The sequence below is a fragment of the Haliaeetus leucocephalus genome, unplaced genomic scaffold, assembly GCF_000737465.1.
Source record: "Haliaeetus leucocephalus isolate CR32 unplaced genomic scaffold, Haliaeetus_leucocephalus-4.0 Scaffold395, whole genome shotgun sequence".
NCBI lineage: Eukaryota > Metazoa > Chordata > Aves > Accipitriformes > Accipitridae > Haliaeetus > Haliaeetus leucocephalus.
This window is the reverse complement of record NW_010972831.1, coordinates 6,993,841-7,017,535: the sequence shown is the minus strand read 5'-3', so window position 1 is coordinate 7,017,535 and position 23,695 is coordinate 6,993,841. Positions and strand designations below refer to the sequence as shown.

The following is a 23,695-nucleotide window of genomic DNA, read 5'->3' as shown; positions in this document are numbered from 1 at the left end:
AATGACTGCACGGGCCAAGGTTAGGAGGTCCTTTCTCAACATTCTTCCCCTCCTCAATCTAAAATATAAAGCTACTAAAAATGCTTTCTTGAAATATTATCAGCATTCCATCCTTTCACCTCCTCTGAACAATACTTTTTCTATCAAGATGCCCACAAGTGCATATAGTAATTGCATTACTTCCTTAGATTTAAAAATAAATGCTGTGTTCATACATCTCACCTCTTCACCAGCTTTCCCACAGTTAAAACAACGTAAAGCACTTCTGTTCATTTAATTTAATTAATATCTTAACTCCATTTTTCCAAGAGATCCTTTCAGAAAATTACTGTCCCAGACATTTAAAAAATGTTTCATGTGTATGACAATCATGCAAATTGTTTGACCAAAGTTCCACTAGCTTCAGTTCTCTATGTCCCTGCTGTAAAACTCTGTGTTTTTCACTTAATGAATTCCTGAAGGTCTATCGCTACTCAGATATGAAAAACTACTATTCAAAACATGCAGAGAAGACAGCCCAGCAATCTGAGGCTCAAAATGATCGATTTGAATGATTGAAAAGCTGAAAACTCAGAATAAGGCTTTAAGATACCTAATGACTTTGCCTGCCATTCCACACCCTGAAGCCAGGAATTACAAAGCATCCCTTTATAGTATGAGCAGAATTAAATCCAAATTTTGTCCAAATTTACAGTATTCAAGCTCACAGATATGACTACTGCATTGCCTGAATATGAATGCTAGAAGTACACAGTAATTTGTACTAGAATCTTGAGATGTTGATGTGCCAGTTTTGATGAGATGACATCAAAAAACAATTATGATTCTTCCATTAATTTTGTTTCGCCAGTTGGAAACCAAGAACTGCAGTATAACCATAATGAATGTAAAAAAAAAATAATCACCACCGAAACTGTGTCTTTAAGGACAGATTTTTTAAAAATAAAATAGAAGGTAGCCAGCAGACATTTGAAAACCTGGAGTCTCTATTTGTGACCAAAAGTTTACTTCATCCAAATCCATAACTTAATCCTTAATACTGGCATAAAAGGGATAAAAAGGTACAAGTTAGCTCATAATGTAAAATTTTCAACATCTTATATTATTTCAAACCAATCTTATACAGTGTAGGATACATTTTTTTGTTTAACCTTATGAACTACTAACAGTCAAAGCATCTAGACAACGTATACAGAAATTAATACTAAGACATGCTTTAAGCTATGGGCAAATCATATAGTTCCTTGTAATTTGATAGTGCTAACACACATTGCAATTTTTCCTGTTAAGCGCTTGAATACCCACATAAAAATCAAACTGTTAACTGTATTACAGAAGCAAGTAATATCATACTCTTGGTCAACACTTAGGAAAAACAGAAAAAAATAATGGAGAAAAGATTAAGCTTTGAAAAAAAGTAACACTACCACAGTGTTAAACCTTTTGCAACGCACACTTCACTACTCACATAATCTAAATAAAACTGGAAGACTTGTACGCTGCCTGTGAGGTCAATAACACTGAAGACACCAGAAATAGAAGCTGTGATTAGAAATGACATGGAGCAAGATATCATTTGAAAGGTCTGGCTAATCTTATTCTTCTCTGCAAACAATATTTTAATTTCTCTCTCGAGACAGGGGTAACACTATGAAAGAAAATAATATTTTTTAACACGCATGTGTGCAGGATGGTATTACTATTTTTTTAGATATACACACAGTATTTATATCCATGTAACATTTTTATTCTGGCTATTTTTCATTTAATTTATACATTTATTATACATATAAATTATTTTTAAGAGCTTGTAAAGATCAATCTTCCAATTTAGAAAACAAAGTAAAAGCCAACGGAATCTCAGAGAAACCAAAAGCAAGTACATGTCCAGATTAAATAAAATCCTCTGTTATAATGGCTACATATAGTGTTAAAACTTCCCAACCTTTTACTTCCCCAAATCTACATCTGGATATTCAGGTTTACTTCAAATTCATCTACCACCTATTAGTTGGCTTAGAATCAGTAGCTCCATCAAGCACACATCACTGACAACCCATGATCCAAGTCTGGAACATTATCTTCAGATATAGAACATACATGGTGATATTGCATGAAAAAAGGAAAGAAATTAAATTAGCTTGTGTATCTATACAGGCATATTTGTGTGTGCACATCTATAGGTGTACATTATCAACCGCGTATGCCTCCCCAGAAAAACAGCAAGTTCATTGATTACCTCAGCAACTTTTGGAGGGACTCCATCACCAAGAACTTCCCTGATGAAGCACTGTTGAGTCATATAATATGAGAGTCCACAAGTTCTCTTGAAAGCATCTTTCAGTCGCTTTAGCTCTATGTCTGTAACTGTGTTGAGTGAGAAGAGAGGAGAAAAAAAAAGATTTGGTCAATAAAGATGTCATAGAAATGTAATAGCTTAAGGACTCTCAATCTTATACACCTTATATTTACTTTTACAATAAAAAGATAGGAAGAAATTAAATGCATGATTTCACCTAAATAGTGGGAAAATCTGACTACTAGAAAACGGAGATCTAATAATCTAATCTTCCTAAAAAAAGTGAAGTAGACCTAAAGTTAACACCAATGATTTCAACAGTTCACTGACTAAGTTTTCTCTGACTTCAATAGCGTATTATAATTTGTTCTAAATTAAGCACCATTATTGTCACACAAAAGGAAAATAAGCTAGCTTTATGATCAATTTTACATTGCATGTAAGCCAGAGAAATGATCTGTAACCAACAGTGGTGAATATTATTAAAAGCAGCTCCAGCAGCAACCTTCAAGCAGTTTCATCTAGCAACCAGTCTACTTTTCTGTATATATAAAAAAATATTTAATCACCACTTATATGCTCATAAGACAGTACAGTGAAGCATGACTTTAACAGGAATACTACAGATAAATTTTGGACTAAATGTAATTCTTCACCTAAGATTTTCTTGCACAGTCAAAATCTGATTGCCAACTAAAACCTGTTCAAACTTGTTCACAATCTGTAAACGTGAAAAGTTTGATGACGTCCCATTTATACTTGCACATGAGCTTCCTGAAAAGCAGTCCTTGCTTTCAAATTTTACAAGCATAAAGCAACTCTCTAACAAAGTGCTTAAGAAGTGAAGTATCTTGCTGAACAAAACAAGTCCTTTATTAAAAAACAAGTTGCAGAGAATAACACACCATGACCTGGATCACATGTAAATTACTGTGTAGTGCTGAAAGAGCTATTTACCATCTCGAAGCCAAAAGAAATGATGCTGTACATGACAGCTATTTCACTGTATTTATAGTAAGGCATTTTCCTTCCCCTGATATAACAAGCCAGACAAACAACACCAGCATGGCCAAAACCTTCTCAAGCTTTTTGTCAGCCAAAATAAAACAGAACACTTAAGAGCTTAATCCAGCACTCTCTTCTGCTACATTTCAATTAATTCATTCATCAAAAGAAAAATCACTCCTTATAAGTAAAACACATTGAAACATTCCTCCCTAATTTAATCCTAGTCAACATTTAAACAGACTAGTAACTTCACTTAACAATGGTGTGTAAAAACAGAAATTGGGTCATGTTTCTTTTCAAATTTTATTATAGATTCTGGGTACTTTTGACCAGAAAAAAATTCAAAGGATCTAAGAAATAAACCTGAAGTGTGACCCACACAGCCCTGGTGCTATCAATTAACATGGATTTAATTATACGGCGGAAGAATGTTGGTATAATACTGTTACCTGGCTTATGTAGTGTTTAAATTTCACTATTTCATATTAACATCTGTCCATATAGTCATTTTCTTTTTTTGTGTCTTTACATGTGATGATTTAATGAATGCTCAAGCACTGTTAGGCATACCAGTTGAAGTTTTCTTCCAAGATTTTTCCCTAACTTGAAACAGACTCTCAGATACAATATTTACAACCTGAAGCACATTCTCCACACTCCCCAGCTCTTCTGAATTACGGAAACAGGAAGCAAAATAAAGATTCTGCAAAGAAACTGACCCTCACACCACAGCCTTTCCTCCAAACATGTGCAAGAAATTAACTGAAGTGTTTCACATCAGAGGGATGCTTCACCTCGTCTTCTCTGCACCTCTTATGCACAACATAACTACAGCAAATTTTCAGCCAACAGGGACAACTCCCCACCACATGTTTAATGAGTAAAAGCTTGGGATTTTTAAGGGGACATAAAAAGGGGAAGCTACTGGCTTCATTATTTTGCCAAGGTAAAGCAAACAACCTAGATCCTACACAAATCTAGCAACACTGCTTTGATGAAAATATTTTAAATTTATTGTATTTTTATATGCATGAGCGTAGACACACTTTTAATAAAAATAGACTGCATTCTGTTTTTTTCTCCCCCTCAGTTAATTTTTTTGAACTTCTCACCAATCCAATCTGGTTTGTGGTCATTTGGCAAAAAAGTTTATACACAAACAAAGCGTTAACTAACCAGATGCTTATGGCCTTACACACATTATAATGGACTTTCAAGTAACCTAATTATTGCTTACTGCAAAAATAAGGTTGAAACATACACAACATATACAGCCACTAATATAGCATTGTGTCATTATTGATGTTTTCAGGTTTAGCTTCCTGGCTGCACAGAAAATTCAAATAATTTTCATTAAAAATTATGAAGGATTTCCCCCCTCCATCCATTTATAACTACTGATTTTGTGTCCCTTGATCCAATTCCTTACAATTTCTCCCCAGCATGGCAGGGAGGAGCAAAGGAGGCTCCATATGAACTCAGCTGTACAGCGGCACAGTGCTGCGTTCCTGCTGCACCGACAATCCCCGCAATTTCTGGGCAGAGCAGTTTTACACAACTCTAGCTACCTTCCAGCTGCTGTCACTGCTGAGCCCACTTACTGCAAAAGCACTTCTCAATAGGAACACAAGCACAATCTCGCCGAGTTATACTTGTGCACTATTTTCTTGCTAGGATTAATTAAAAGAAATACAACAGCCCATAGCCATGTAAAACTTCCAATTACGGTTTTAATAGGAAATTTTATTTATCCAATAAATATGAACTGACTATATGTAATAGGCTAGAACATAAAGTGATTTTAGTCAGTCAAGTACTTTCACAATCATAAAATTTACTGGCCATTCCTTTATGAGATTTACCTGTATCAACAGAAATTAAAGTAATTTGTAATCTGACAACCTTAACTGCAGACCATATATTAGTACTCCAGAGATATTGTATGTATCACCTTACATCCCTAAGTGCATGAAACAAGTTACGTATTTCTAGGAGTCACTGAAACGCAACCACCTCTCTGGTGACAAAACTGCATAGAGCAATATTTCTTGTGAAATATTTGGTAGAGTTGCTGTTTTGCAGTTTTGCAGGACAGAGAAGGCCCCTACTCTAAGCAAATACATCTCACTGTATCATGAGTAAAGACAACAAGCAGAGCGATGAAACTTAGACCAACTGCATCTTGGGAACACACAGTACTCCCAAGAGCACTGTAGGCAGCAGTCATTGGTACTTCTTTGAGCACCTACAACTGCCAAGTGTGTACTTCAGACAGTGTTCAAGACTAGGAAAATCCCATACATACGTATCTACTGTGAAATGCAGAAGTGACTGGACTCCTACTGAAGACAAGGAGAAGGTTGGGAAGAAGTCTTGTCAACCAATACTACTAAGACCTTCAAAAACAACTGTCGATATATCATTTAATATTAGATGGTAAGTTGATACTGCTAGTCCATGTTACATTTAAAGAACAAGTTATTAGTGCTACAGAACACTTTAATATTATTGTTTGCACGCAGAAACTACAAAACGGGTCATGGAATTACAGGAAAGGTGATTACTTTCATTCCTTCCCCAGGACACACGCATTAAAATGACTGATGCTGGCCATTTAAAATCATCCGCAAAGCTTTGTAAAAGTAAGTTCATTATGCATTTAGATCCAGGCACATGAAAATACTACTGAAATGAGCAGAGTATAAATCAAAGATATTATCAATGTTTATTATGAGCCTGGAAGACAAATAAAATATTCGAATAAAAAATCCCAACACCAAAGTACCAATTATTCAACATAGAGATAGAACATGATGGCATGTTGAGAAGAAATAAGACTAAGTCTTAAATTATGAAAGTAACATTTCTAGAAGTAATAAATCTATTACTATTATAATATTAAAAATTAGAACATTCACATACCCACAAGCTACCTTTCTTCTCTCAATTCCACAGGTGCTATGCAGCAAGCATCATAGACCATGGAGATATTTTTAATCCCACCTTTAGATGTAAATGTAGTTAACAACTCTGTTTCTTACACTGGCTTAAGTTCCTTCTTTATGCATATTCACTTGTTCCAAAGGCAGTCTTACCAAACACTTTCAGGAGACAGCTGTCTACAAACACCTAAGAAAAGACCATTCACAAGCAGCTTTCATCAGATGTACAAGACAGACACTACGCTATCGGATACACTGTTGCTGTATTCATAACCCCACAGTGAAAAGCAAAACAGGCCCAAAGCAAGTTTATGGCAGTCAACACCACAAAAACCATCTCCACATCGCTCCTACCAGTAACGGTGGCCCAACCTCAATATTACTGCAGAGAAAGCAATGCAATTGGAACTGCACACCTAATTCTTTACACCTCAAGGCTACAGAAGCTAACGTTTTACTGTAAGGTTCTAATTCAAAATAATAAAACCAAGTTTCAGTAGTTAGATACTGTATTTTAATTCTTAAAAATATATCTGCCTACTTCCAAAAACCACCATGGAAACAAATGGTCCCTTCCACAAAAGGAAAAGTCACAGACTATGTCATTCTGTCTAGGTAACTTTCCTAATACAAACCTCCTCAATGCTACCTTAGCTGGATGGTTTCCAATAAGTTAAAGACAATTTAACAGAAGATTAGTGCTGCATCCAACTCCCCAGGGAATATTCGAGCTCCAGTTTGTTTAATAAAGTTTAAATGAAACCATGCAACCTCAGCTAAAAGTGTCACCGCAACTTACAGTAATTGTAACAAACCTTCAGCTCATCAAACTACCGAGGATATTTTTAGTTTAATAGTGTTACTTAAACTTAATGCTGTTTATATGGATTTATGACTCTACTATTTTTTTAAATTCACATCTGTCCAGGTAATGATTTGTATAGTACCTTCCATAAGAGTCTCATGCTGGAAACCACCCTCTCTACACTGATTTCACTCCACGTATTTATCACCAAGTCATCCTGGAGTTTTCCTTTTAGAATACTACTGTATCTGAAGCTCAAACTATGCAAGCCTAGATGACCAACTCTAGACTTAAACCTTATTTTGCCACTCATATAAAACTGACCTGAATTTCAGAGGAGATCCCTGCCAGCCTTGCCACTGATATCAACAGGAGCTGCAGGGAATCTGTCTCAGAAAAAATAAGCTACATCTACATAGAAGCCTAATGTTAGATACCCACATTCTGGACATTAGATACAACCTTCCGCCTGAAAGAGGAAGGCAGGGAACACAGCTGAAGTTACAGGCCTCCTTCTCCTTAAAACTAAGAGGAGTGTGTAAAAACAAGGTTAATTATCTGAAGCATTTACTGTCTAGTACTCAAATTCTGTATTATTTACATGTGCTCAATCAACTACTCTTAAATTTAAAGTCTGTTTTGTATAAAAATTGTAGCCCAAATAGCGTACATAAAACCATAACGTATGTATCGCACAGTTTCTCTTGGAAGAAGCAGATACTATTCTTTCTGCTTCCCCATTCTGTAATGTTAAAGTAACATCTTTAGATGGACCTTACATTCTGTTTAACTAAACTAAGCTGGAGGAAATCAACCCTTACAGTGGAGCTTTGGCAAATTTTGCAGGCACATTCTCTATTCATTTTAGAAACTTTTTTTTTCCCCACATCCTGTAGCACCAATCCCACCCTCACCTTCTTGTCTTTATCTTGGAAAGTTTTAAAATGCATTGTGAGTAATGTATGGTTCAATGTACAGCACAACATCTGTCACTTCAAGACAAAGGTCATACTGAAAAGCACAGGACAACTTTACACAACAAATACCCGTGCTAAACTCAGCAAGCTGGGAAGCAAATACCTGTCTCAGCAATTTTACTCTGCTGTTACAAGACTGCTAGTCAAATTTATTAAGAGTCATCACAAAAATATGACTACATAACTAAATACACCTAACATTGATACTTTGGCTTGTTCACTTCCTGTTTTGGGAAAAAAGAGAGAATAAAATGGTGGCATCAAAGCCAATTCCTCACTAATCGAAGTACCTCCATTGCATACTCTATCATACTTCCTTAGAGACTAATGAATCTAAGTTAAGGTTCGTACAAATTACCTCAATAGTATGTTTTATTCAAACACTGTAAGAAAGTAGTTAAAATTTTCCTTAATTTTTTTTTTCTTTTAATGATGCAACACTAGGAACACTATTGAGGTCAAGAATGTAAGAACTGCCATGCACTACAGCCTCTGCTTGGCACCAGTAACTAACTTGCACCTAAAGCAAGAACCAAGAGAGTAACTTATCTTCCCATCTTTCAGCATATGGCTGCTCTCCAACCCCTTTGCAAAGAAGTTTAAAGATTTACAGATGCACTGAAGAGAAACATCACCAAAATTTACGAGCAAGCACGGCTGCTTAAGATGCAACAGTTCACACGTGAATGTTAAGCATTATAAGAAACAAATATTCATTTTGAAAGGAGCTTGTCTAAAGGTTAAAAGAAATGGTTAGTCATGCTTAATGGATTTATTACAGCTTCTATAATATAATTACTATATACCTTGCCTGTGACATGTGCAACGAGAGCAAGCACAATAAATGCATTTTCATTTCCTATTTAATATTTATTAGGAAACTCAGACCAGCCACAAAAATAGCCTCCTTTACAATGCTTCTTCCCCTACCCTTCAAAATCCAAGCACAATTATATAAAATGCTGTGGTAATACAGAATGAGATATAAAACGCAGCTTTCAAAAGCATACAGTTGTCTGTTGTAGTAAAGGATAAGAATAAAAGCACAGCATTTGAACTCGTTTAATACTGTCCAAGACATTCAGGCAAGAGACACTTAACCTCTCCATGTCTTAATTGTCTCAACACCAAAATGAATATAAATTCTAGTCTACAACAGACAGATGTTTGATAAATGATCTAAGATACTCTGTAAGAGTACTATAAGCTACTACTAAGGAGCTGCTTTAATCAGTGAAAAGGACAGAATCCCAGTAGTTTAACTGAGGGTAGGTAGAGTTAATCTGCCATGGCTATTATAAACTGACAGCCAATTAACACAATCTATAACAAACTGGACACAGAAGCAACACGCATATCTGTTTTCTTTCCTTTCATCTTATTAGAGAAAGCAGTGACTGCTGAAAACCAATCACCAATTTGGTAACCTCTATTTACACCAGAATCACAAAAGTAACATGCGTATCATCACTTCCATTAGTATGAGTAGCAGTAACAGCACCAAAAAGCTGGTAAAATCTTTAGGTCTCAAAAGCCTAAAATATTTCATTTGGCTACATGAAAAGAAATTATTTATTCTAGTTCACAGGTGACCAGCAAAAAAAAAGCCAAGGCAGAAGACCACATGTATTGACAATGCTGAAAATCAAAACACAAAACAAATTACTGCATAAGCAGGAAGAAAAAAACAGAGAGGATAAAAAGTTCAGTTAAGGTGAAGGGTCAAGAAACTCTGAGTTCATCTGACTAAAGTGTCCTACAACATATCTAGTAGGGCTGGTACTTTTTCCCGGAACTGTAAGCATTCAAAATGCCCACGATACTCTACAAACACACACACACACACACACACACAAAATCTGAATTTCCAGTGTCACTACTGGATGAAAAACAGCTTGCTATGTCAGTGCCTTAAAAAAACCAACAAACCACCCAAAAAGCCCACACACAACAAAAACCACCAGCCCTGTAGATCTCAAGTATACAAAGCAAGCAATAATTTGCAACCATCAGCATAACACTGCATTTCTTCTTTACTAAAAATAACCAAACCTGAATTTTAATAAAACAGACAACTTGATCATCCTTCAGAAAGCAAGCAAAATTCACCTACCTCAAGCTCTTCCCAACTTCCAGCTTGGGTTGTAATAATTCTAATATTTTGGGTTTTAAGTGACAATTTTACAGGTTCAATATCAAACTCACAGGGCATATAATTCTCTAACCAGACAATTATCTTCCCTGTAATCACTTGCTCAATATTTCCCCCTGGAATCTTCATCCTAGTTATACATGGAAATTTTATTACTTTTTTCATTAGTCCTTATTGTGACTTAATGGCTGTGGTTATGAAGTTGTCAAGAACCAAAGCAATTACTAAAAAGCTTCAAAGAAGTAAAATGTGCAAGTGAACGTAAAGTATGTTTGGGAACAAGCCCAAAGAGGAAGAACAGACTGCAAAATACAACTGAGATAAATGAACCAGCTATGACTAAAAAGACAACCTCCACGCCCACCCATTCCTGCCAAAAAGGAATCCACTTGAGAATATTTTGGGGGAAAACACAGACAAAAAACCCCTGCCTCCCCCAGTGAAAAAATTAATCTACTCTTAAGGAATCTTTCATAACCAGAGTATCAAAAATGGCACCATTCAAATTACACAGTGCATCTCACTAAAGACTTAACAGTCTTAACATGATACTTACCAATAACACAAATTTAAGGATAACAGCAACACAGTTTTGGAATTTAAAAAAGAAAAAAATAATAAAATTATTCAATCCATTTGTATTTTTTTCCTCCTACCTATTCTTTGGGTTTTGGTAGTAGTGGCTCATCCTGGGGATAAAGCTTTTCTTGGTTCTATCAGACCTAACCATAATGCATATCAAAGGTTTAACATCTTGTGTGTGGAGAGCGGAAGAAGATTTAGTTATTACAATAGGATTTGCCAATTTTCCGTAACATGAATACTTAGCATTTATGTGACGCTTTTAATCTTCAAAGAGCTTACTTCTCACAGCTACCATCCTCAAAAAGAATGCCATTAAGTATTATTAGCCTGTTTTATCCATCTGTAAAGTATCTCCATCGGGGCACACACTATCACATTGCTATTTGGATTATGTTTGCTTCAAGCAAAGCTAATCAGTACAGGTTCTGTGACAACCCTCCCCATAAGACTAGTGTGGATAGAAATTGCTACATAATAGCCCCACCAGTGAAATAATCCTCCCACCATCTGAGCACTTAAATCTTATTGGCTATATTTTATATCCTCAGGAATTAAAGGAGCCTAGTTTTATATGCTTACCAGTCCAACCCTGTAAGCCACAGAAGAAACCTGAAAGAACCTGAAAATTCAGAAATCTCTGCAGATTATTAAAATAACTTTTACCATACGTATGACCACAAATGTAAGTGCAACAGACTGCAATATCAGGGACAAAAGTAATTACTCTTATCAATAAAAGAACTGGTAAACTCATCCTCAGTGACTGAACAAAGCGATTTCTAGCCCTGATTAATCACCTTTCCCTGCCACAGGCCCCTGTCAGAGCACTTATCGCTTCTTCCAAGATGAGGTGCTGTTACCGCTCTAGATGTTCTGAATAAATTATTGCTGACCCTGGAGAAGAGAAAACACACTCAGCTAACTGACCAGCACAGCCAGGCATGGGAACAGTACAGAAGAGTAAAAGGAAAGGAGGCAGAGGTACAAGTTTTAAGTGGTTTTAAACACAGAGCGTAAGCCATCTTGCAGCCACAGCACCAAAAACCCTGAACTCCCCTCCAAAAGACAGAAGCGTGCACAAAAATGAATCAGGAGTTAGGGAAGCCCTAGAAGTAAGCAACCCTGTCTGGGATGCCTACTTTCATCTGAGCATAGTCATCGCTCAGTGCCCAGTTTCTAAGCTCTTCATTCCTCATTTTTCTTTCCTTTTCCACTACTATTTTCTTCTGATGCTTCTTCATGTACATGATCTCCTAGGATGATGGGTTTAGGTCTCAAACTTTTCAGCATTTGGAATGGATATTTAGTCCAATTTAGATCAGAAACAAAACTGTTCTCTTCTGAGCTGTCCCTTCATCGGTTTTCCTGGCAAACAGACTGAAGGTTTTTATTGTCATAGGTGAGCAGAACAGCTTCTGTCACAATTCAGAAAAGCTGCTTCCACTTTATTACCACCATGAAAATCATCTAGACATTTATGCTTGTTAAGATACACAAAATTACATTATATAACTCATTTCCAAGAAATAAACAGCCTATTAAAATGAAAGGCAAAGGCAAATGCCAATCATGTAAATGCAAACACCACATAAGGACCTTGCTACAAAATAAATTATAATATAATGAATATTTCATATCCTCTCTCCCAACAGTGCCAAAGACACTAAATGCAGCTATACTATGAATTGTTCTTTAATTAAAAAAATATAGTCTAAGCCTGAAAGTTAAATATAATCTGCAACTTCTGCATAGGAAGGCAGTGTTTCCTATAGCCTTTAGTGAGGACAAAAGGCAAGTAGTTCTAATTTGCGATTTCTGGTATAGTTTTGATCAAGTATTTACTCAAGTGCTAGTCTCTGGCAGCTAAGAGCCAACTCTAGTTAAGTGTAGTACTTAAATAGCATGACAAGTAAAGAATAATAAAAGATTCAGGTATTTATACACTGCTAAATCTTAATTTCTATAGTTAGAAGAAAAATATTACTGACTTGCAAGTCAAGTGTTTTGGCACAAACACATTACACGCATGTATGTATACATATAGCTGATGGACAATAAAAGGCTATGTATTTCTAGCCTTCCTATTCTTAACTCTTGGGGATACATCTGTCTAAAATATATTCTCAAACTCAGATGCAAAGTGAACTATTTTAGTGTCAGGTCACAAATTTATGTCTTCTGTTACACTGGTATAAACACATAACAAGTTCGTTACGCAATCTGTGAATAGCTGAAAAATAATAGCAGAATCACAAATAGAGACATTAGCCTATATAGTCAAGAAATAAAATAAAAACTAACATGTGGTTAGTTCTGGGACCCTATTACATGTTTGGAAGAACACCAAGAATTGAATTAGATTTTTTTAAATTTTTGTTTCAACAGACAACAGCAAACAATTAACATCACTATTTCCAAACTCCATTTCCACTGCTGCACCTCCTGTTAAGAGAATTCCCCATTAACATCCGAGGACTAATATTTTGAAGAACTACCCTGAAAGATGCCGTAGTAGTTTTAAGTATATCTGTGCTCTGTTACAAAATTTATGTCTGAAAATATTCATCATTAGAAGTATACTATTCCTAAGATCCTACATTTGCAAGGATGAAACAGCGTATTTAGATACACCATGTAACAGCTGTATGGGAAACCACCTTCCAGTAATTTTACTGCCACTGACCAGTTTAGATTGATGTGATGACTCAAATCTCAAGAGTTTCATATAAACACACTGTCCATTGTTTCATAGGAGAGAAGTGTAGAAACAGAAAAGGTATTAGAATGACTTAACACCAAGAAGCTACAATGCCCTGAATAGCATCAGCAGCTGGAATCTCTCCCTGAATCCCTGAAGAGACTCACAAGATATCCCCAAGGACATTACAGTCTCTATTAGAAGCACTACATTTACATAATAAATTATGAACATTTTATATGAAGAGATATTTATCAAATATTTTATATTCTGCTTTTTAACCTCTGTTCTTGTAATACTCTGGCTTCTGCAGGTATTTAGCCTGTGTTCTATATTAGAATTAGTGTCTATTATGGCTCCTTCCTCCTTTAACCTATCTACATTGCAATCTACTCATTATTTAAAGAACAAGATTAGTTCACACAAGACATTTACACAACTATTCTTTAAGCAAGGTAATTAGAAGACAACACTGAATTGCAGGTAACACAAAAAACTGGGGAATTTGTTAGTGGCAAAAAGATCGACTAAAATTCTCTAGGAAAAGAAAAATCATGTTGTTAGCTGCAAGACTGGAAAACAGGGACCAAAAAGTTCTTATATTACTTTTCCACTGACAACCACCTTTGTTAACGTCCTCACAGAATACAGAGCAGGCTATACTGACTGCACTAACTGCTGCTGCTGATTTTTCTTAAAGAATTGCTGCTTCAGCTATGTGAAGTACAAATCCACTTTTCTAATTTCTAAACTAAAATCCAGGATTTAACTGTATCACATTGTTAGGGAAAATGTGGTAAAAATCTTCTTTACAAGACTAGGAAATTTCCAGTACAGAATAAGATTTTGTTTCTGGATAACACCTAACAACTAGAAACATGAATTGAAAAGAAGTGCTTCTTCAGCCCAAAATAGATTCATGATGCCATATTCAAGTTCATTTTTAGAACAAATTTAATCTGCAAAACTGAAGTTCTCATAATTACTATCCCAATACTTTCAGTTCTTTTTCTCTACATCCACAGACTTATTAAATCTGACACTTCCTGTTCTGCTTAGTTTTCTGAGTTTCTTCCACATTTTTTTCATTCAAGGTTTCAGAATTTTAAAAGAACAAAATTTCCAAACTAATGCAGTAAAACTGACCATTTAAAACAACTGTCAAAAATTCCAACTGAATCAGTCTTGTGTTCATTTGTAGAGTCCCACTGAGACAGTAGCATGTACCTGTTAAAGTATTTCAGTTCATGACTTGCTGCTAAAGCAGTCTGCCACGGGACAAAACCTGACCATTTCCATTATCATTTTAAATTAAGATAAGGAATATCAATTCAAAACACAAAAGAACTATAAGCATACATTCTATATTAAATACTTAACATGAAATTAAATTGCACGAGTGGATGACAACTGGAAGACCAGCCAACAAAAAGATAGATACGATGCGAATAAAAAACACAGCTTGTGAGAAAGAATTCAAAAGGCCTTGTAATAGGTTTTATTTTTAAAGGACGAAGAATACTTTTTTATACCGAATGCAATTATCTCTTATTTTGGCCTGGTGACATTGCCTCTCATAACTTCTGGGTCCAATTCAGACTCTAAACTAAGCGAAACAGCTTCAAAGGATTTGGACATTAAAAAAAAAAACCATCAAAATAAATGTTATACAAGACACTGAAAAGTATAGCTTCGCTTTCCCTTTGTAGTTGATGGTTAGAAGCACGTATGGCACTCTGCTGACTGATGTGGCTGCCTCACTCCAGACCAGTTCTACACTGCTTTTCTCTGTGGCTCATGAAATGCACCTGCAGGGAACCTGACCAGAAGAGAAGTCAAATCCCTTTTTAAGGTACAGACTTGTCTCACTGACTGTTTAAAACCATTCCAAAAGTCAAAATTGAAGTGTATGGCAATGTGTAAAGCCAGATGATATTTCTGCCCATCTTCTCAGTCTGTCCAAACTTACCCATTACAAGTAAGGGGCTGTCCTGTTAGTTTCAACAGCATCCTTGTCCCAGAAACTCTGGATGGTTTGCAGTGCATTCCACCTCAATGCACTGGCGAACACATTAACCTGTGCAGTTTATGAATACCGTTCCAGAAAAGAGATCATTATTTTGCCCCAAATACACCACACGGTAAGCACAATGAGTTGTTAGCCTCATCAGCACATTTCCATGTGATAGAAGAGGCTTGTTATGTGTTGTGATAGGCTAAAAGGAGAAGGGAGAGGAGGATTTAAACACCCTAGAGATCACGGCATGTCACCTGATATGCCAAGTCACCCTACCTGTGATAGCTAATCACTTTAGTGGAGGTAATGATTCAGGTAAGTAACTATTTCAGTGCTTTCGCCTTTCTTACATTAAGCAACATATACAATGGGAAATAAACCCTGGTCATTACAAACTGCCTCGATTATCACTCAGCCACATGTCAGTATTACACTAAAATAATGAAGGAAATTTTTTTATTGTCATTATAATGAATGACTTAACAGTCTACACAGAAAAATGCTGTGATTGATTATAACTGGCATCAGCTTTTAAACAGATTTAGTGAACCGCTAAAAAAAACTGTAAGCAGACACATTATGTTTCAAACCAAGATCTGAACCCATACCCATGAAGAATCAGAAATCCAGAAGAGCTTTTACACCAGCTTAATAAAACTGCAGTTGAAAGAGATGCACTCTTTCCAAACATGTCCCCACCTATAAGAAGGACTACGCCAAGCCTGCTCAGTTGTAAACACAAGCTCATAAAAAACCCCTACTCCTCAGAGATGTTAAAATTCATTACATAAAGAAGAAATGCTAAGTATTATTACACAGCTCAGCTGAAAACACTAAAGCTACACCGACACAGTCATCACTAACAAAAGTAAGATGTCCCTGAAGAAATCGCAAAAGAGAATGTGCATTAGGATTTTGCCACTCTTTAGGCAAGCAGGGTATTTTTATTCCAGTAAGTGCTAGCAATAATACAGTATTCAAAGTTTTGTGAATTAGACCCTTTCAAACTCTTAGGCAGAATCTACCTTAATGGATTTTTCTTCTACATTCATCTTTGCCCAAAGGCTTCATTGTCTCATTATGTAAATGACCTTTTCATTTGAAAATTAAACGTTAAAGATGCTTTTTGTAGTTCTTCAATACTGCAAATATCACATGGACATTCACAGTAATTCAGACTAAGTACAACTTAAAGAACAAGCGACTGCTTCAAGCAATTTAACAAATTAAGAAAGAACTTCTTTTAAAAATACTTAAAAATTGGAAGTCTTATTTAGAATTAACCTCCAGAACTTTCTTTCCTGTACCAAAACTTACAACTAGGAAATCATCAGTTCTATTATGAAGAACACTGAAGACTAGACTGTGAAATGCAGTTCTGAAAACACACATGCAGAACTTGAAGACCTGCATATATACCTTCAGCACACTTTCCATCTCATTGGATGTTCCTCGCAGAACCCAACTACCAGTCAACACCCAACCGGAGCTCACCTAAAAAGAGGCCGGGCAGGTGAAATCCAACACTTTGTGCTCCTGAGTAGCCTCCACCAAACACCAAGTCCCACATGTTATTCAAAATAATTCTGGAAGTTACCACCAAATAGTTCAGTACTGCTAGTTAGCTAGGCTGTTGTAACAAAGCGGACAGCAACCACCATGCTCATTACAAAGACTTATCAGACAGGCAGAAAAACTCTCACGCTTCTTCCACTCTTTAAGAACACAACCTCACTTCATAGGTGTCCGTAAGTACCTAACTCTGTAAGGTTCCATGGCGAGACACCAAACATTTCTCGGTGCACTCCCAGTCCCTCAGTCAGCAGCAGTGAAACAAGACTGCAGCTCCCAACCCAAGGAGGAATACAGCACCTACCTGGCCCAGTAGGACTTGAACTGGATGCACAGCTCCCCGCGAGCAAATCTTTAAAATTAATAGACTACTGTTAAATAATCCAGAAGGCCCTAAAAAACCCAACTGGGTAGCTCTGGTTTACAACAGTCCTTGAAATAACACAGTCAGCAGACAGAAACAATTCTGGTATTTGAAAATGCAACACTTGTTCTGCCTCTCCTCCATTTCTTTTCTGTATGCTCACTGAATTTTGAATTTCTTCTTGGACCAAAAAAGAGCAGGATTATTTTAAAGATAATTAGTAGCTAAGTCATACAGATGCCATGATAAGAGCTCAAGGACATAAAACTCCTTAGACCTACCTGGCACACCCCATATACCAAATTATTTAGAACGAATGTATGAATTCACAACCTAACCAAAAATATACTAAATTTTCAGAAGATGTTCTGTCATTTTTAAAATGACAGACATTAGTAAAATCTGGTTTTTTTCAAATACAGAAAAAACATTATCAGTCCTATCGCAAAGCAGCAGTTGTACAACAATCTTTATTTATAGAATTAAATAGGCATATCATGCCTCACCTAATCACATTACTTGCTAATGTTACGTTCTTTTTTATTCTCACAAAGCTTGTCATCTCTTCACAGGCCCATTTTTTGAATGTGGTTTCATTTTTTTGAGTACTAAAGAACTGAATGCCTTACTTATTTTATGAAATGAGACAGTAGGCTGGCTTCCCTTTGAGCAGAAGAAAGGGGATGAGGGTTGTTTCACTCATTGCTCCCATAGTGCCAGCAGCCAGAAAGCGTGATACTGTTATAGGTCAAATACAACAGGACCCAAGTAGCCCCCTCTTTTTTTTTTTTTCCTTTCACATTTCATTAGAGATGCTTCATATCATTTTGAAAAGCTTCCTAGTTTCTATTTTTGTCTTATTTTCTCTGTAGGACACTGTCAGGTAGATTTAGGACCCTGATGTTGTATTTCATAAAAACAAGGCTTTACAAAATTCAAGATGAACAGAAATATTTCATAGAATCTATCAGGTTGGAAAGTATCTCAGGAGGTCACCTAGTTCAGCCTTGTGCTTGAAACTGGGTCAACACTGAACTCAAACCAGTTTGCGGAGGACTTTGTCCAGGCAGGTCTAGAAAACCTCTGAAGATGAAGTTCAACAACTTTCTATGGGCATGTATATTAAAAAAAAAAAAAAAAAAAAAAAGAAAAAGAAAAAAGAGGCCTGGTCTTACAGGAGTAAAAACTAGAAGCTGATTAGAAAGAGGTGACCATGAAAGTAACTGATTTTGTAGATTAAAATACAAGAAATAACGCAGAACAAGCAACAGTTATATGAGCTACGATAAACAGGTATATAATCTATAAAACAAATAAATGTTTTGAGTACTCAATTTTAGTCCACATCAATATAAGAAAATATATGACGTATATAATAGCCTGATAGTGTATTTTTAGCTTATATCAAGACATTTAACACTCGAAATGAGGATTTGTTCAGCTTATTCTTTAACTTCTGCCACCATGGCTGGAATGATATAATCTATTTATGCTCATTTAGCAGCTTTCCTGACCGCTTTGATTTGAATCTCTAGTAGCATGCTGACAGGACAAAAATGCATCTAATACTATGAGACTACTATTATTTAGAGACACGATTCACCTGTTGAAGTGAGAAACCAGAGGACTCCCAACATTTACTGAATCGTATTTCAAGGTTTTGAGGACTTCTTGCTTTAAGACGTTCAACTGTATCTTGTTTATGAAATGCCTACATTCTTAAATCCTCTTTTATCAGACTTACATCACTGTGTACACATCCAACATTTGAGTACTTACTCACCAAGTTACTGCCATGCTTGGTACAGCTGGACTCGGGAACCATTTAAGAATTACTAAAAACCTACTAAGAGGTATGCGATCAGTCCCACAGAACCACAGCACTCACAGAAGCCTAAGCAGAAGGCAACGTTTTCCTCTAACTCGTAAGTTTTCAACTGGTATTTTCTAAAGACCACAAAAGGCATCTCAGGAAAGGAAACTTACTGTTAGTTGACTTAAGTTCACTATACAAATGTTCCTCATTTCCAATAGAAATAACTTGGGCAGTTACAAGTAAGAAGAGGTTGAAAACCACTGAGTACACTTCTCTAAACTTGGAACCTGAAGTAAAAGAAGAGAAAGTGGTCACTGCATCTTAGCAGATGAAGAATTACAAAGAAGTAACCTCTCTTCTAATAGCAGCCTCTTTTCATCAGTTCGTGGAAATTTAAGTAGAAATCCCCAAGTCATTTGTGCATTGTAGTACACGTTCAGCCGAGACTGCTGACGAATCCTCCCAAAACAAGCATCAGAACTGAATGCCAAAGTTGTGAAATAATTACTGCTCTGTGAATTTGAGCAGCTACTTGCAACTCTACAGATTTATAAACAGGAAGTGTGAAGCTATGCATTCATACCTGCTTTAATCATATGACAGAGCCCTAAAGCCATCAAATACTGGCTGACATAACAAGTCTCACTGTATAATCTAGACTGTCTCAACAGTGGATCCTATTCATTCTGATAGCTAAAAAAAACCAAACCCAACAAAAAAAGGAAGGCTGAGAGAGATCTAGGCATTTTCATCACATGCATCTGAAAACTCAAAAGCTCCTCAAACAGAAGGACACAGGTTTATACCCCTAGAAAACAACATAACCTGAAGAACGTTCACCTACCTACGGTGTGCAAGCACTGTTTTTCAGATACAAGAGAAAAGGAAGTAGAACAATTGCCTTCATGGGATATGGAAAGAAGAGAATACACCACTAAAATGGTTCCCTGATCATTTTTCCTAAAAATGCATCTGGGATTTAAAAAGTTAATTTCATAGTCAGGAGTCATAAAAAGTAGTCTTCTGTGGGCTCAAGGGCTGAGTCCATGGATTTTGTCACCAGGTTGAGATCAAGACAACCTCAAATAGATGATTATATATTTGCACAAGTTTTCCATCATCCTTTTGTCAGATTTATTACATCTGTGCGCTTGAGGATGTTAATGATCAGACACCAGATATATATGCCTTGATTTAAATAAAACAAATGTAGCTATTTTTCAAATTCAATCAAGACACAAAAGGTCATCAGCGAGACTTATCCTCTGCCCATCAGATAACATTAGTCATCACTGGAGAGCATACTAACTAACCTTTTTGTGGATTAAAGCGGGTTTCCCTTGCTTTGACAGGCTTGTTCTCTAATCGGTAGCATCTCTGAGATACACAAACAGGAAAGAAAACTGCCTTCAAAAGCTACTATTTCATGACCTCTGGAGAGGCAAATCATGTGAAATTGATACAAGTTTTGCCTCAATATTAGCTGGTGTTTTAATTGCATGCACGTTTTTTAAAGACGGCACTATTTTTGTTCTTTCTTTTTGCTCTTTTTCTCAGAGATCATTGTGCACAAACCAAAACGGATCTATCAGCAGCCACTCATTTCTCCACATAGTATACTCACTGACCACGCTGACGTTGCGGCAGTTCTCCCTTCTTCCATCCCAGCATAGATGGCGACAAAAATTTTACCTTGCTTTAAGCAGAAAGAAAACCCTGCCTTCCTCTCTGGCACAAATCTGACAGATCCATGATTATTCACTGACATTTCTTTTGTTTAAGTGGTTACCTGGCTGCACAGTTAGCATACATAAGCTGAAAATGGCCTGAGTTAGCATGACCTGCTCTAAGTAGCACTCACAGAAACTTTGACTATAGATTCTATAATCTCATATGTTCAAGTACCTTCATAAATTTATGCTCACTCTGTGATTATATTCTGAAAGTTACTTAAGCAGAACACATCAACAGTCACTGGAAAACACAGTCCTTAGGGATCTGAAATAAACTGGCCAACAGTAACACGTAGCCATCTCTTTCCTGGGGAATCCTTATTAAAATATTCTATACACAACACAGCATAGCGCAGGAGCTCCTGTGCTAGAGCTAATACAATAGTAAGAGAAAGTTCTTCCTTTTATGAAGTTTTATTGGTCCAAAGACAGCCCTTTAAGGAATCAGGTGTCAAGGCTGCCAGCAGAACAAGTGAAAGATAAGGCAGACTTTAGAGCACTACGTCCTTGGCATAAGGCAACGCCTAACACGGGGCAATTCTCAGAAAGAGCAAGCAGCCAGCCAGCCTGATGAACAGAATGGTAGTAGAGGAGTCAGAAATCAGAGGCACACGTTGGAAAAGGCACCAAACCAAAAAGGGATACTGACTGAGCTAGGGAAGCCTGCCTAACCTGTGGCACTGCCCTAGGAAGACAACTGTTGTTGGAGCTTAGGGCTAAGGAAAAAAGCAACAAACTCAAGAGCCACGTTACCCATTTATGCCATCACAAACTTAGTTTGATAAAATAACCAATAAACCTATGCCCAGCTTGGAACAAAGCACTTCTTTTTCACCTATAATGATCTGCCCGGGAATTTTACCTCCTTACAAAGAAGTCACCCTCAGAAGGAGGTGCACAGGGTCAGGAAGAGCTCTCGCCACAAGTTCAGAACTCATACCTTTTCCACAGCAACAGGCAAAGCAGTGCCTCTGGCTGCTATAAATAAGATGACCATAATTTGGCAATATTCGTAACAAGAGATGTCTAAAATAGCATCCCTGACTTCTCACTCCCAAACTATACAACTGGACACAGATTTTACAGGGCATGAGGGAAAAAGGGAGACTAAAAAGACTCAGTGTGACCTGCACTGGTGGACACAAGACTACTTCATCATTCCCATGCACATGGCCTCCTCGTCATCCACAGCGCCGGTCAGCTGTCTGTGCCAACGAGCAGAGGGGGGAAAAAAGGCAGTACTATCTCATGCTCAAGGGTGAAAAAGGCCATTAACACTAGACTGCTCTCACATTTTCATCTCCTTGAATAAAAGTTACACTTTAGCTACAGTTATTTATATTGTGAGTGTTTAACCACAAAAACTCTCCTCGGCTTCACAACCGCTGGTTACTCCCAAAATGGAATTGCAATAAATTGCGGCCATTCACACCTTAAAAGTCAGCCTTATTTTCTGAAGCTTACAGAACCAGCAGCACTCATTGCTTTTTTCCAGATATTCTGAACAACTGGAATTAAAACTAGTGTCTTAAAAATATGATCACAACATTCAGTAGTGATCTGAACGATTACTACTTCTACAAGTATAGTTAACTACTATTGATTACATATGAAGAATTCACAGTTGAAGGATTTGTACAGCATCACCTAATATAAAACTGTCTTGGCATTTAAAGACCAGGATACAATGTTAGAGAAGGTAGATCTAATTGGACATAAATATATTTGGCTTTCTTTTTTTAATATTTATGCTTGTCCATTATCACTGTTTGTGTCCACAGAAGCACCCCAAGTACCAGCATGGTTCTGTGCAAGTAAGAATGGCCTAACAAATAATGTTTTGATAACTAGCCTGTTTTATACATACAATGATTCACTGGTTAAGTAAACAACGTAGTTATGTAGCAAAACACCAATTTATATTAGAGAGCCTAAAACAACCCTTCTGTTCTCCTACAGAAAAACAGTATTAAATGCCTCATATGGATAGAATAACATCAAAGAAAAATACTACGTTCAGCGTGCAAGAAATAATTTTAAATTACTTTAAAAAAAACCTAATCTTATTTTTACGTCAAGTAAACTTTTATTTATGAAACATCCAGATCAACTTCCTAGATTCTGAAGCAGTACACAAGTTTAAATCTAACTTTAAAATTCAAAACATTTGGGTTTTCTTATTTATGAACTTTGGAATATGCATCTTGACCAAATGAATGTATTTTCTACCAAAGAGCTTATTTCAAATACTTCTTGTTATATTCAACTTCACACCTCTACCAAGCTACATTTATGACTCCAGCTCCTCTAAAAACACATACACCAATGCTTTTGAAGACTTCCTATACTTTCACTAGAAGTGAAATTCTTCAAGGCTGTTACGTTTAAAATCTGTAATGAAAGGGAGTTTGAATCACATATTTGTTTCTTCTGCTTGACAGTATGTTGCTCCACTTCCTATTTGACATGGCATCCCTCAGGGGCTCCACCACAGAAAAAAAAAAAAAAAAATCAAAAAACATTTAATAAAAATCCCATCTGACATTAATTTGTTTCTCCTTCAATTAACACTCAAGGCTTCCTCCCAGTTTTCCCTTATCAATCATTACATGCTTCTGAGATGTAACTAGAAATAAAAAGGGCAGCCATGTATCGGTTTGAGCTTATGAATTCTATCAATGCTTAAAATATCAAACAGGTGAACTGCTTTAAACCGTCCGTACTACA

At 36.5% G+C, this 23,695-nt stretch overlaps 1 protein-coding gene across 1 annotated transcript in view; it reads right to left on the bottom strand.

Moving 5' to 3' along the window:
- The window catches only part of USP32 (ubiquitin specific peptidase 32), a 77,006-nt gene extending 55,041 nt beyond the window's left edge, over window positions 1-21,965 (bottom strand). Inside the window, exons 1-4 of the mRNA XM_010573959.1 lie at window positions 21,909-21,965; window positions 20,549-20,612; window positions 19,406-19,522; window positions 2,240-2,367 (exon numbers count right to left, since the gene is read on the bottom strand). Of these exons, the coding sequence (XP_010572261.1) occupies window positions 2,240-2,367; window positions 19,406-19,522; window positions 20,549-20,612; window positions 21,909-21,965 (366 nt within the window). The remainder of the gene's footprint in view (window positions 1-2,239; window positions 2,368-19,405; window positions 19,523-20,548; window positions 20,613-21,908) is intronic.
- Between the last annotated feature and the right edge of the window lie 1,730 nt (window positions 21,966-23,695).